Source organism: Abramis brama (assembly GCF_963993115.1).
Source record: "Abramis brama genome assembly, chromosome: 5".
NCBI lineage: Eukaryota > Metazoa > Chordata > Actinopteri > Cypriniformes > Leuciscidae > Abramis > Abramis brama.
In genome coordinates, this window is record NC_139967.1 from 32786600 (window position 1) to 32803005 (window position 16406).

Here is a 16406-nt window from a genome sequence, read left to right on the forward strand (position 1 = left end):
TATATATTCTTGACCCTGATCTTACTGACCCCAAAATTTTGAAAGGTAGTGAATATTACAGAAAAAAAGAAACAATTATATTAAGGAACACTTGTCTAATTACATTGATTGCATGTTTACATCTCTGCTATAATGTTACACTATACTTTTAGTATGGTATGTTGTGTTGTTCTCACTTTGGACAAGAGCATATGCCAAATTAATAAATGTAAATGTACATAGCAATGAATGATTATGCCACAATGGATTTTTTTTGTTTTTGTTGTTTTTTAAAAAGAGAGAGTGGAAATTTGTGGGGGCAAATAAATATTAAAGCCAAAGGAATTTATGTATTTATTGTTTTAAATAACACATTTTTTCCTCTTTTTTTCCTTTTTTTAAACAGCATCCGTACAATACTAAAACACTGATGTAACAATGGTGACCCACTAGGTGGCAGTACAATCACATCTCAAACGTTTTTCAACAGCAAGAGTATGGAGCTTAACTTCTCTAACAAGACACTATATTTCATAAATAATTTAAGTATAAACATTGAGCAGTCACTCTTCACAAAAACAATGTTCACAACAAATATAAGAGATCACAAGATCAAATGCGAAATGCAAAAAACAAAACAAAAAAAAACAACACAGGATGAAGGCTTTCCTTTGCAGTTACTTAATTGCACTCTGATGACTTGTTCTGGTTTTTAAGGGGGGGAAACAAGATCCCACTGTACACTGATTTAGGCCATTCGGCCAATCAAATGATCGTGCTTCGGAACCGGCCAATCACTGCCTGCGAAACTCCCAGTGTTCCAAATACAATCGATTACACTCGTCACAGTATTGTAGCAGCTCTTCAGCACTGGCAGTAGTTAAACAATGACGTCTCTACAGTAGCAAGTCTTGGTATGGAAACGTGCGTATCTGGAGTGTCGGCATGGCTCCTGTAGCAGTTGGACAGTAAGGCCCAGAAGGTATGCAATTCAATTTTATCAAATGAATTATGTGTCCATCAGGCCAAATGCCACACTCAAAGCAAACAGAGACATAAGTGTTTCTGCATATCCTTCATTTGCTTTGAAGCTCTCAATGAAATCACTGCTGATGTGCATTCAGCAAAAGAACCAAGGCTCAAGTTAAAATGCATGTGAGGCCAAATCCCAATTCCATTGAACATACTTCTGGTTTTTAAAACCAAGTCAGGTGAGTTGATTTATGGCACTATCTTGCAAAACATACGACAATACCAATATTTCTGGGAAACAAAATCTATAGGGAAGCCCACAGTATGTCTGGCAAAATTTCTGATAAGTGTGTTGGTTCTGAGTCATATCTTTGGTCAAGGATAAAACAAGGACTAGAGGGAACTTAACACTCAATGTTTGTTTGGCAAAGGGACAAAGCTAATAAATGTAATCTTGAGAGGAGCCATTCTGGAAGTTCGTTTGAGTGACCAGGAATGAGACATGGCCCACTTTAGCACTTATGCAACATCCATTTTCCAGTTCACTCAATGAGAGCCACTCACTCTGAAATTAGTCTGAAAGAAGATGAAACTTTTAGCATAAATATTTTGGTGTCTTCAGGATTGATGTTTTGTGTTCGTACATTAGGTAGATTTCGTACCAAACGAAAAAAATTCTGATTGTCATTTTTTTTTTAAATGGACTGAACTTCCAATACAATTCCAGAGGTCAACGACGGACAAATTCCCATTTCTGAATTAAGTGCACTTCAACCTACGACTGCTGCGTTCGCCTGAATTCTTCACTTTGTTTTTGCTGATCAACGTTACTCGACAGTTCTGAGTACTAGAACTAAAAATACAGATAAAGTGAATGTCTAGTCAACATGATCCTTCTTTAAATGTCTATGAAAACCACTACGCCAGCCACATCGTGAAACTGTTTAACACGGTTCTACAATGGTGAGGTAAGTACCATCTGTATATAGAGACCTACAGAAATGTATTAAAGAGTGTACCAAGAAAGATTATTGAGCACTTGTTCCGTGGAACACTGTTTTCTAGTTGCAAAAACAAAAAAAAGAAAAGAAAAATAAAGTGCTTCCATTAAGATTTCCTCTCCTGAGGACAAAAACATGAAATCTCACAAAATTCACTCACAAAAATCTACAATATTCAGCTCTCTTGAAAACATCATTTACACAAAATGTACAGTCTAATGAAGGTTCGTATTCTAACGTTCATTCTCCACACAGACAGTATATACAAAGTACCCTTTACCCAGAGTACTGATTTTTTACAGTCTTGTTTTCCATCTTTTTTCTTCTTCGAAACAGTTATCAAAACACCGTACACATTATAAAAGCACAGTGATGAGGAAGCCGGTTAGCAGTGCATTGAGGAGTAATGAAAACGGCCTCAGCCCAGCGGTCGAGTTTGGAAAAATATGCCAGCGCTCCTTCTTGGGGTGCAGAGTCTCCATGTCCTTTAGGGCATTGTAGGCGGCAGTGGTGAAGTTGGCATCTCCTGTGGTGAGCAGGTCAAACACGCAGGAGTGGAAATAGATGTCCTTAACCTCCAGTTGCTCCTTGCACTTCCTGGATGCGCTTTCGAGGGTGAAGACGCCCCTCTGGGCTTCGACCCTGGCCTGCTGCTGAAAGCCGGCCTGCTGGAGTCCCAGCATGGGCATCTGAAGATGTCCCTCTTGGTCGATGCGCTCTGATGTGGGGCAACCGTTCATGCAAAGCTGCAGGTCCTGCGTTTCATCGAAGGCCATGGCAAGCTCCTCTGGCATACGCACGGCTAGCGTCAGGTAACGGCCCTGCTGGCGCACGATGATGGTGACACCGATGTACGCGGCGTGGATTTCTACGTGTCGACCGGGCGACTTCTCCAGGATCCAGATGCTGCGGGTTTCGCTGTCGCCCCCGCTGATGGTGCCGTCCACAAAGGCGGCTGGAAGGTCGTCTGTTACGGCTTGGTAGACCTTCTGGTCCGTGCATTCTTGGTATGGTTTGAAGATTATTGTGACCTTAAAAGAAGAACAGAGCATGGTTGAACTCAATCATGAACTCAACTCAGTCATAAAAAAGGAATTAAAATTTACCCCATTTCTATTTTCTGAATGCAATATTGATTTTATTGTGAACAAGTCATCCATTCATGTTTCTAGAAGAGCTGTCAAATCGATTAATCTAACATACAAGTTTGTTTATATTTATTTATACCATGGTCTGGGTGAATACTCGATTCTGATTGGCTGCTGGGTGTCCATTAAAAAGTGATAGAGGACACCTAGTAAATAAACCGTCAGGCGTAACCAGGGAAACCAAGTTATTGTTTGTAAAAACTTTAGATTTCGATTGTAAAACTAATTAAAATATAAACTAATGTTTTAAAAATGTGTTATTTGGCAAGTGACCATGGTATAAGCGGGTTAATGCCCTTCAAGGTGTCCATTGTCAGGTATTAATGGACGACGGCGAGGCGTGAACCGTCCGACGCGCAGCGTATACAATGGACACCTCGTCGGGCATTAACCCTTACATGTATATATACAGTGTTGGGAATATTGCTTGTTAAGAAAAGCAATGCGTTACGTTACTTTTGCGTTACTTTTTCTCACCTGGGTGTGGCTTGTTGTTTTTTTAATGACAAAAAAGTTATATATACACACACACACATTTATTATATAAACAAACTTTTTTATGTTAGATGCGATTAATCGCGATTAATCGATTTGGCAGCACTAGTTTCTTTTTTTAACTAAATAAAAATTATATCTAATTATCTCCAAGTGACACAAAACTTGTAAATGCTGGACTTCTCTAGTAATATAGCGCTCTTAAATACTTTTTAAAAATAATCTGTTTCACTCACAATACAGTATAAAAGATATAGCGCTACTTCCATTTTATCACAATTGATGGTGAATAATGCATATAGTAACAGTGAAGTGCGTATATTCTGCATCAATAGTTGAGATGAACCAATACTGCTTTATGACCAATATCAATAATTTAACTATTGTTTTATTTCTGCTTTTTGACGACATTAATAAATAAATGATCATTAGAAAACAACAATAAATTGCATTATTATTATTACCGTCATTAATAATAATAACAACAACATGCAACATGCTGTAGTACTTACAGTTCAATCATATTCAACTGATGCTACACCTTATGTATACATTACCTACTTATTTAACTGTCAATTCTGTTTTTGTCTGTATTTATTGTCCATATTTCATTTTTATCCATCACCATTTTTTTATTTTTTTTTGCCAAAGCTAATTGTTATTGAATGGCTGTTATTTGTTAATTAATTACTATTGCAATACTTCACAAAAATAAATCTCTACCACAATAAAAACAAACAGGAATTCCTGAACATTCCCCATATCTGCCATTGGTTGGACAAATATATAGTCTAGCCACAAATTCACGTCATTTATTGAGTCAGTTGCTCGGTTGGTCCAGTCAGGATGCATAAACAAACAGAGCAGTGTTTTGATAACACCACAGTATTCGTTTTTGGAGCAATCAACGTACAAATGGCCTATTTACAGCCTTTGCATATTAAACTGGGATATGAGAATTTTTTTGGATGCTGAAAATAATAACACAATTCACATTTAAAGAACAAAAGTGCTTTTATGCCCAACACTGAAAATGAGAATTACTCTATCACAGTAAAACAAGATGTGGGTTTGTGCAGTTCTTTAGAATATTACACGTATTTACAGATCCGCAAACCCTCTTCGCCCCGCTAGTGTTAACCATGAAATGCACCCAGTATACAGTCCTCAGACTGTGAAACTCTAAGATTTGTGGGAAGCAAAAGCACTGGCTAACAAGAAGTGTGGCGTTACATTAGCGGTGGATGAATAGCAGCTTTGTACATAGGACAAGGATGAAAAATGATGACCAGTTGGCCATAAGGTGAGGCAGCTGAAAAGGCCTCAGTTAAGCGGTGTATGCTAATAATTACTCGCAAATGTTTAATAATGGCTCCCCACCTTCAAGGTCAAGGGGTCAAACGAGAGGTAATTAGCATGGGCGGACAAACTTAGCATTTGAAGCCACATCTGTGCAACGATGAGCTGAACCGTTTTAACTTGAGGACAAAATCGATGAGTATCTGACGAATCTGTTCAGGCTGTAATATTCTCAAGCTTCCAGATGTTTCACGTTACAAAAATCTGTAAACACGCTGCTAGCAGTCAATATTCTGCATCAGCACATTTGAAATGGGTCTGCGTGTGTGTGTGTAAGCGGGTGTGTTTGAGTGTTTGACTATAAGCCCCAGACTTGAAAAAACTGAAGACAGAGGCTTCTTTCAAAGTCACCGTATTATGGGTCACGCCACAGCGCAGGCTGCATCCAGACATTAATGATATTAGAATTTCACAGACATGTTGGTCACAAGTGTTAGTCATAAGACTAGAGCCGTTTGCTTTGTTTAACTTGCACCTGTGAATACTTGGTCAAAGTTGAAAGTTATTTGGTCTTATCTGCAGCTCTTTCTGATAATCTTATCCATATAGTCATGTATATAGAGACATCATACACTTCAAACAAAGATAATAACAACGCAGAATGTTGTGATTTATAAAGGTAAAACAAAAAAAAGCTAAACTGTAGGCCTATGCCTGTTCAGTCAAATGTGTATTGATATTTATGGCGCTTTTCCACTGCATGGTACGGTACGGCTCGCTTTAAATGGTACCACCTCTGTTGAGGTTCCAAGCGTACTGTACCGATACTAAAATGTGACGTGAAAACACTGCAGATCACTGATTGGTCAGACAGAATCATCACTACCAGCGTCCGCTAGATTTAAATAGCCAGTAGACAATAGCCAACGCTGTAGCGCCTGTTTTAAAAGTATTTGCTTTAAAAAAAAAAAAAGAAAAAAAAAAAAAAAGCATAAACTTCAAAAAAAGAAATGGCTGAATCGTGGTCAGTGGACGAGGTGCAGACGTTCCTCTCGTTGGTTGCCGAGGAGTGGATGGGGAAACACGGAATGAAAAATTCGCATTTAATATGATGATATCATGGCAGTAGAGACGGCAACTATAATGATCAGTCCCACCCACTTTGAAGCGGTACTAACTGCAGTGGAAAAGCAACCGAGCTAAAGCGAACCGAACCGTGCCGTACCACGCAGTGGAAAAGCGAAGCGAGCCGAACCGTTCCGCGCCGAGTCGAACCGTACCGAGCCGTACCATGCAGTGGAAAAGCGAAGCGAGCCGAACCGTTCCGCGCCGAGTCGAACCGTACCACGCAGTGGAAAAGCGAAGCGAGCCGAACCGTTCCGCGCCGAGTCGAACCGTACCGAGCCGTACCATGCAGTGGAAAAGCGCCATTACATTTTATCATGCTACATTGTGTAACAGTAAACATTTTCAATTTTTCTTTGAAATAAATAAGAAAAACTTACAATTTCATATGATCAAATTCATCTAAAGGTTTTAAGCTCTGAAATAACAAAGAACAAAACATGTTCAGGATTTATTTATCTTGTTTAATGTTAAATTGTAAATATATTAATATATTTTTAACATTTGTATAATTTATCATATTTTGAAAAAATATATATATCTTTCAATTAATATTAACCTAGATTAATAAATTGTTTAAAAAATGCTGTTTATTGTTAATTCAATGAACCAGTGCTATTTTAGTTTTATTTATATACTATTTTAGTATTTCATATTTGGAATTAGCTTTTATTTTTAGATTTACAGTTTTCCCTTTAATGCCATTTTGTTATGTGCTTTTGTCGTTTATATTAGGATTTTAACAATTCTATTTGGCTTTAATTTTTTTTTTCTGTTTTATTAATTTTAGTACTTAAACTTTTTTATTTATTTATTTATTTATTTTTTCAGTCAAGGCAACATTTCAAATTTTTATTCAAGTTTTGTTTCATATAAGTTAACATTTATTTCAGCTTTATTTATTTCTTCTATGGAACACAAAAGAACAATGTTTTGAAAAATATCTCAAGTGCTTTTTTGTTCATACAACGAAACTCATTGGGGTCCAATATTACTTTAAATGTTACATTTAAATTTAGCTAACAATAACTAAACCATATAGTGAAGTCCTTCTAACCTTTTATTTTTTTATTGTTTTGCAGCATTAATACTACACTTCTGAGGCAGTTCTTTTTCAAAAGAAATAGTTCTCCACATAAAAAATAAATAAATAATAATAATTATAAAATAAATATAAAAACAACTCACCTTATTGGTTGCTGTTGCACTGGATCCATATACCACTGGAACATTTGTGACCTGCACTGACAGGTAATTGTTATCAATGAGGGGCCATGCCCCTTCAACCTTACATGTCTGAAAATGGTCTTTGAAAGTCCTAAGATGAGGGTCCCCAAACAGGCCACAGAACAGATAGGTCGCTCTTGGGAGCTCTGGAACCCCTGTCCCTGTCCCAGGCCGCAATGCTTGGTGATGGCGGCTGTGATAGTTGCACGGCTCAATGGGGATGACGGGATGGGTAGACGATGTGGGCCCATCCTTTGAGCAGTTCCTCTGGCTCATGAGGTCGGTGATGCCCAGCATGGCGGAGTGGAAGACCAGGTTGCCCCTGCAGCTCTTGGCGGTCCGCTGGGTGCAGGCGGAGTACGCCCGCAGCGCCTTACAGAACTCAGTATCAAAGCCATCCAGGGAAGGGTTCAGATGGGAAGTGAGAGAGACGAAGTCACCGGTGCACTTTTGGATGCGGCACTGTGGAGTTTGGACCTGGCTCTCACCTGAAAAAGAAAGGAGACATTGTTTTTGAACAATCTCCATTTCAAAAAACTCATTTGAATAAATATTCATTTATTCAAAAATGAAACTCGTACATATAATTAATAAATTCAATTGCAAAAATTCAAAAATTCACCTCTTCAATGATGAGCATGTTTTTAATTTGTGATTTAAATTTAATTTAATTTAATATTTTTAAATGCCAGCGTAATACAGCATATACTGATTCCATAACGAAGAGAAAAAAAACTCATTAAATGAATAAAAAAAAAAATGTATTAAAAAGTTTGCCATGGTATTTTATGATTATTTATTTAAAAAAACAACAACAGCGAGCCAGTTTTCATAATTTTTTTGTCATTTGGTGTAATCAAGATACACAATGCACAAAAAAATTATGCTCATGACTGTCAGTCAACAAGTCTTTTAAAATATCAAATAATGTGACCTTTTTAAAGACATGCAAGGTTAGTTGTCATTAAAAAGCATATTTATGATATTTTAATTTATTTTCATGATTTGCTGATGTTCGTAAACATAATCTTTACCTTGAAAAAAACATTTTAAAATCCTTTTTGAAGATAATGATAAAGATGTGTACACTGTAAAAAAAAATATTTTTTTACAGTTTAGAATAAAACAAGGATAATTGGAGTATGTCTTACAAGAAAACACTATTACAGTTTTTCTACTTCAAAAATGTCACATTTAATTCAATGTGTTACTTGCCATTTCTGAGTAATTGTTTGTAAAATTTACATCCAATTTCTAAGTAAAAATACCAATCTTTTTTCAGTTCACTCATATCATATGACGTTGTATGTTATTACTTTGTACTTGATGGTTACACTACATGACATTTTTAAACTGTCATTCAGCAATTTAAGTCATTAAACTGACATTTGTCTTTAAAATGGTAGAAAAGTGTTTCAAAACCATATGAAACCAACATGAATTCAAAGAGTACATTTCTAAGAACTTGGCACATGCGTTTTAAACAAGACATTTAAAAGAATATACTGACTTAAAGGGATAGTTCACTTTGAAATAAAATTTTGGTATGTTTTAGCTTACCTCAAGGGCATCCAGGGCGCGGGCGCTTCCTAGTGTGTGACGTGTGCGCAGACTGGTGCATAGATATATACACTAGATGTCGCCTTGTCTATGGCAGTTCATTGGAACGAATGTCTTTAAGGCGACATCTAGTGTATATATCTATGCACAAGTCTGCGTACACATCACACACCAGGATGCGCCCGCGCCCTCAGATCACTTGGACGTGGCTGTGTATAAGAGGTAAAAACGATATAAATACTGTTCGTTTTCTCACACAAACCGCTCGTTTCGTGTCTTAGGCCATCAATGTGTACTTACGATGGGGAATTGTTTAATTTGGACGACGGGGAATTGTTTTAATTTGGACTCTGTGCATGCTCTTTGAGACAGTGATCATAGACCTGCATTAAATGACTGACAGACAAGAACGGTTTGACCTAAAAATATAAAAATTGAAACTACTGCGGAAAAAAAGACACCTACATCTTGGATGCCCTTGAGGTAAGCTAAAACATACCAAAATTTAATTTCAAAGTGAACTATCCCTTTAACCAATTAAACACACTGTATGAACAAAGGAGTACAAATACAAGCTAGAATCTTCTAACAGCCACTGTTGTGGCTCGTGTCATAAACCAGTTTAAACTGCTTAACCATAATAAGGTGTGCTAGTGGACTGTGCTTTTCCTCACAACGTGACTCCATGTGTGTTTTACATTATGGTCTAGAAACATTAACAGTCTGCTCAACAAGTGTGTGAAACCTCCTGTTATCTACAAAGGAGAATGCTTATGACCGCAATAAAATCAAATAAAACGGCACTTCAAATGAGAAAAACACTTTTCTGGCCCCGCTGTTATACACACAAAAGCAGCATTATGTGCTTGTAAGCACAAAAGAGTCATGGCATGCAAACTAAATGCAACTGTTTACCTCCTAAAAGTGTCATTAGGGTGGTCAAAGAGTAACAATTAAAAGTGTTTTCTTTGAATACTAGATACTCGCTTCACTTGATGTCGATTCAATAACACTTTTAAGGTTTTGACTCGATTTCTATTCGCAAGCTTGCGATTCGAATCAATTCCAATCTCACTTCAATATATCACTCACTCACTCTATATATCAAGTACAGTACGTACATTTTTCTCAAGGGAACAAATCTCTCTCAACAAATGTTGTAAACTATACAGGAAACCCTGTCAGTTGGTACTAGCGAAGCACCGATATGAACATTTACAGATAACCGATAATTCTTTTACAAGTTACATGCCAGTCAGAATTTGTAATCCTGTTGTGCCCCGTAACAATGCACAGAAACACGGCAACTAAACACAAATAATTCACAATGTTTTATTACAACAGTGTTTTCTTTATAATGTTATAATATGACAGTGCCATTCATAGTTATTAATGTTGTGCACTGCTGTTTCAGCTGCGTGCGCTGAAGCTAAAGTTGATCACCGGTAAACTGAAGCGCTTTACTACCGCTTTAATGGACTTAACCAAACGCATCCAACATGAGATAAATCATATATAGGCTACCTGTACATACAGAATATATACACAAAATAAACATAATATTACAACTAACAATTGCACAAAACAAAAGGCTTTGAATGCACAAGCGAACTTGACTGTGCTAATCATGAAGGTGTAACTCTGATTATCCCACAACAACGCACTAAAACACGGGTGTACAAAGAATACACAACATTCTTTTACAGTAGTGTTTTCATTATAATTTTATTTTGCCTATATAACAGATTTGTGCTGCACATGTTGCACTTAACTGTTTTTTTACTTTTTCTAAGTGATTCCAATCATATTTCAAGCAATTCAAAAACCATTATGGTGAACAGTGTGCATCTGAAGTGTCTCAGCTGAAGGAAATAATACATTATTTACCGTCTTCTTTATATCGGCCAAATTTTCTTATCGGGCCGATAGCGATAACATTAAAAATGAACATACATCGGCCGATACCGATATGGTGGCCGATATATCGTGCATCCCTAGTTGGTTAAAACTGATTTGTGTAAAAACATTTAAATTGCACAAAAACTTGCAAGGCAGTTTTTATAATAATATTAATAATATATATTATTATTATATATAAAATGATATATAATTTTTTGTTTCTATTCCAATTCTTTCTTTGAAATATAAACATTTAAATGTTGGCTGTCATAAAAAAAAAAAAAATGTCATGATGAATTTATTCCAATACATTAAATATTGAAGGACAGCTTAAGTAAAAATATGTAATATGGTGCATATATTTAGTAAAATAGTCCTCTCTGGAGTTATTTTTCTATGGTCATTGAAAGGATTTTCTGAGGTAAATGCGTGACATGCGTCACATTATTTACAAGCTGTTTTATTGATATCGGAGACATGATACATTTCAGCAAGATGTACTGTATCATCCAACATACCTTCTGATGTTCATTGTTTAGTAGTAAAGAGGTGATTGGTTCATGTACTGATGTACTACAGCAATTTTGCAAATACTCTTGCATTTTGTGATAAAATTGACATAATTTGAAAGCTGAGACTTTGTCTCATATCAAAAGTAACAAAGCACAAAGCTAATTGCGATTGAAGCGCGTTAAATGACGTTTAGTGAGGTTATGTTCACCCATCAACAGCACAGACTAAAAGATGGATACTTGGGATCATATTGGTTCATCAAAATGAGAATTGATTAAAATCGAGAAATCAATATTTTCAACCCAGCCCTTTATACACGCTTGTTGTCGAAAATACACCCATCATGTCATGCGCCGCCCTTAATTAGCCACCAATGACATGGCACAAGCAGAAAAACATCTCCCAGAAAAGGACGACTGCATCACTTAGAGTCTTAATGCCTCACTTTTGAGTGCGGCCCAATTGCATTAGCTCAGAGAGAGGCCGTCCTAATCTGATATCAGCTGCAGCCTCTCCATTAACACGCTTGTGATGACTCTATCTTACACAGTCAGGGCCACCCATTTCTGCCTGCCACGCCAATAACTCCCACCGTAGTGGATTCAAATGCATCTGATTTGATTATCGGATGACGCGCTGCTGCGCAGATTGCTTGTAGCGGATCGGCCGATCCGCGTTGCGCTGGAGGAGAAGGAGGCATGACAAAGCACAGGCCGGATTGTGTTTCAGAAACATGCTGTAAGACAATACGGTAGCCTGGCCGAAGCCATGTTGATGTTGTGCTGGAAAGACATTGGCTGGAAAGGGGAGAGGAAAGAGGCAGTCCCCGCTCCCATCCACCTCCCGCTGTGTTTTATCAGGCAAGGCTCCAGTGACATCTGTACCAGAACAAAAAAAAAAAACCTCAAATACTTGGCAAGGCATGCAAGACAAAGCCATCTCCGGCACATTCCCATTTATAGTCCGAGCGGATGCTCAAAGCAGATGCAAAGCAAGTAATATCGAAGAACGAACAAACAGCGGTTTGCTCGAAAAATAAAGAATCGTGACCCGGGTAAGTGGGCAAGGGTATGAAACGACAAAGGCTGTGCTGCAAATGTAACCGTATTAGGTAGGTATGTCCTACATATCACAGAGAAACAGAGAGGCTTTTCTTGGAGTCCCACTGGCCATATGTGACCCCGCCGCCCATCAAACGCATGTGCCTCCATTGTTTGTCTCAGCAGCATGGTGTGAGGTGTTAGGGGAGGCTGTCTGTTTTATAATCCATGATATTTTGTGAGGAACTGGGTGTAATCTTAATGTAGACTAGATGTTTATGCATGAACTAAAGTGACAAAGCAACCACCCTACCATAATCCAATTCACAGGAATCCTAGAGATTAGTTGTTTTTGCTGGTTGCTTGTTGAAATGCAATTTCGTCACCAGACAATCCCCTTAAAACCTGGTGTAAGTGACCCAGTGTAACTGAATTCACAGCCATATCCTCAAAAAGAGCATTTGAAGAAAACAAACTATTTTAACTCCAAAATTGCTAGTAAATTTCACAATTACAAAGAAATGGCAAGAAACACATTGTATTAGACATGAAATTTTGAAGCAGAAAGACCGAAATAGTATTTTCTTGTAAGAACAACTTTATTTACAACTTCAAATCCTTCTGACTTCTCTGTGCAAAACACTTCCGATGAATGTCTTAGGGGACACCCAGTTGGGGGCAGCAGATCCTAAGCTAGTACTGGCAGACGAGGGGAGGGGGGGGGGGGGGGGGGGGAATCAGACTTTCACACTTAGTGTTAGAATGTCTAAGTGTCCTGACAAATGTTAAACCTAAACCCTGAAACGTCTCACTTAACTGGGTCTTTAGCTAATGTGGTAGAATAAACAAATGCTCAGGGGCAGTAACTGACAGTAATAATCATTTGACTCCATTTTAAAGGGAAAACATTCGTGTTTAAAATATCCACAAACCTAAATAAAAATACTTTTTTTATTCATAATAAGTCTTTAATATTAAAATGAGATTTAATTAAATTATTTCAATGATTAAACAGCTAGTAGATTGCATATTATTCCTGTCAAGATCATAAAACCAAGTGAACAGTAAAACACAGGACAGAGAAAACACAATGTTTGTTTCACAGGCTCAGCTCATTTCTGCGATCCTGCAGTTGGGGTGATCCGTCTCATTTCGAGCACAGTGCACACCCTTGTTGCTATTAAGTCGTTGGAAATATTTTCTCAGGGTGGCCGGCCGTTTGAGCAGCCATTCTCAGCTGTAGAGGGGCCCAAAGAGTGTGTGCGGAGTGAAATTTCAAGATGTGGAATTTGGCCAGGGCAGAGAGGTCAACAGGCCCACCCCTTCTCCAGGAGTCAACGTGAAGATCTAGAGAAAGCAGGGGGGGGTTTACAAGACCCAATGTCTAAATGACATATCCAGCCTTAAATTCAGAGCTCACACTGTATCGCACTGAACTTTGGAATCTGGTTTAATATGTTAGTTTGTCAGCCTTTCTTATTTGTGACTTCATGCATTTCGTTACCTTATTACAGCACGAGACAAATAAAGAACATCATGGTTCTGGTCAGTATTATAGTATGATTTGTCACAGTTAAGCACAAAAAGCATCTATTAAACAATGCACTATTCCAGGCATGAGAAAAGAGAAAGGATTTTTTTTTTTTTTTTATATAAATAAAAAATAAAGAACCCGAACAGCTGCAACTGTTTTTTGCTTCTGCCAAGATTATAATCCAATCAAATACCACCAAGGGGTAGATGTATATTTGGGACTAAATCAATTGAGAGAAGATACAGCCAGATATAATATCCAAAAATGAAATCAAAGAACAGCAAGCATGCAGTTGTGTTAGACAAAAATTACTCAAGTTTTGTATTCTTGCCAAATGAAAGATTACTGAATATAGACTGCTGTTCGAAAAATATAACAGTATTTGTTATATTACATTGTATTTTTATTATATTGCAACTGAAGGGAAAACAAACACGCATCTGTAGAAAACTGAAGCCTATCAAGCGTTATAAATTGAAAAGCACAAAAGGGACAATAACACTTGGAATGGTCACACTAAGGCTATTTCATTTTCAATAAAAAAGAAATATATATATATATAAAAAAGTGTTAATTCAAAATGTCCTTAAATTATGTTTAACACATATTTAGGTAGAGTTATTTCATATTTTTTTGCTTCGTTGAAGAATAGTGTAGTGCATAATGCCTGTCTGCCCGGCCGGGGTCCATGTTAAATTAATTATGAAGGTGTGACTGCTCAATGGACACCCAGCAGCATTCCATATCCTCTTAATTCACAATGGCATTAACACAGTCTACGGCCAGGACACCCAAAGTGGAGCACTTGACAAGGTGCCAAGGGGAAAACAGGGCACCAAATGTGTAGTCTTCACAGTCTCCAGCTCAGAAGCAAACCCATTTTGAACGAAATCATTTAAGACTTGTCCAAAGTGGTCAAAGGAACCAAACTAACTGAATTTAGGCTTCTAAGTGGGTACGTAAATAAATAAACAAATAAATGCTGATTACACTAACTGAGCAGTACATGGATTATATATATATATATATATAATTCAATAGGCTACGGCAAAAAAAAGAACTAACTAAATAAATAAATAAACATATCAAAAGCTAGATGCGAACAAATATGATCACCATGACTTATATATTATTGCAACTGACAACATGCTGCCTGCTATCACAATGACAAAAGCAAACAACAAATAAAACCGAATCAAACAATAACTTGTGCATAAAACAAGAAATTAATTAATATTACGATCACTCATAAATATTTAATATCCTTTAAAAAGCAACCAATCCAGTGAAGCGCAAAGGGACGCGTAAATCAATGCACTACATTTATTAGGAATAAAGATACAAGTGTACAAGAAGAAGACACGGATGGATGAAGGACACTGCCTCAGACTGACTGTAAAACCGTCACATAAACAACTATTATTCACTTTTTTTCTGTAAGGACATACCTGAATATTAACCAGCACTGAATACTCCTATTTAGTATTTATCAAGCGACACTTAAACAGCTCCTAACAGAAAAGCTACTTATAAAAGGTGTTTTAATATTGCCTAGATTCTAAGTTAACGTCCAACGAATCATGCATAAAAGTGGAAAGAGCATGTTTACCTATGCGAGTGAGAGAGGAGAGGGTGCAGAGCACTAGTAGATGTAGTACCGGAGAGATGAGGCGCTCAGCCCCGGGGTAGTAAGATCCTGCTCTCCCCATACCCATCCATCCATCCAGAGAGACTCAAGAGTACTCCACGGGTCAAGAGATCGGGCCTCGCTTCTCCCAACTTCACGGGACGCGGAACTCTGTTAAGACGCGACTACTTTTTTAGGTAACACACACCGTCCATAAGAGAAACAAAGTAGCAATTTTGGCAAGTCCGATCCAAAACACTTCGCACGGGAGAAAAAAAAAAAACAGCTATTTCATTTGTATGCGTTTATCTAATCGGCGAAGATAGTCAGTCCAAAAGAAAGCTGTAAACGTGCTAAAATTAATCTGCGCCCCGCGATCGCCCGATTCATGTTGCCTACACATCAGATTTATCCGCCACAAGGAAATCTAGCCCTGTCTTTCCCCAATGATCGATAGTGAATCAACCTAACCCAGAGTTTAGCGGAAACCCCGCCCACACCGACACACAAAACCCCTCCTCCTAAACCATACACCCCAGCCGCAGATTGACAGCAAGAGCTCTCACTTTCAGCAGGGAGAAAAATAGACGAGTTTTGGGTTTCCTTTATATTTTTGAGAATAAAAACAAACTGAGTTGAATATCAGGACAAAATAGTAACATCACCCAAGTACACCGATAATTAATTAAAGAGATTTAGGTAGCCTAATTAATTCTTTGTTTTTATTATATTTGGAATTGAATTAATTTAACAACAAAAGCTGGAGAGCAATATGGAAACCTGTAGCAGTTAATAAAACAGAATCTAAATGAAATTAACTGAAATAAACAAACAGTTGTGGAAAAAAGTAACCTAATCTGACTCCAAAACTATCTCAAATAAAATAAAAATCTCAAAAAAAAAAAAAAAAAATCGTATTCTTTTTTATTTTTATTTCAGTTTTTGATACTTGGTAGTCTATTATAAAATTAGAAACCTTTTATACTT

General features: G+C 37.3%; 1 protein-coding gene across 1 annotated transcript; it reads right to left on the reverse strand.

Moving 5' to 3' along the window:
• Positions 1-320: 320 nt before the first annotated feature.
• Positions 321-15882, reverse strand: rgmb (repulsive guidance molecule BMP co-receptor b). The gene is made up of 3 exons (XM_084115460.1): positions 15402-15882; positions 7208-7734; positions 321-2983 (listed from the first exon to the last, which is right to left on the reverse strand). Exons 1-3 carry the CDS (start codon positions 15505-15507, stop codon positions 2309-2311), a joined length of 1308 nt encoding a protein of 435 aa, XP_083971586.1. The 5' UTR covers positions 15508-15882; the 3' UTR covers positions 321-2308.
• Between the last annotated feature and the right edge of the window lie 524 nt (positions 15883-16406).

Coding starts and splice junctions, on each gene's coding strand:
- rgmb (XM_084115460.1), bottom strand. CDS start 15,507: ATGGGTATGGGGAGAGCAGGATCTTACTACCCCGGGGCTGAGCGCCTC. Junction 7,735..15,401: donor CTCCTCTCTCACTCGCATAG/GTAAACATGCTC, acceptor TTTCTTTTTCAG/GTGAGAGCCAGGTCCAAACT. Junction 2,984..7,207: donor GTGCAACAGCAACCAATAAG/GTGAGTTGTTTT, acceptor TCTTCTTTTAAG/GTCACAATAATCTTCAAACC.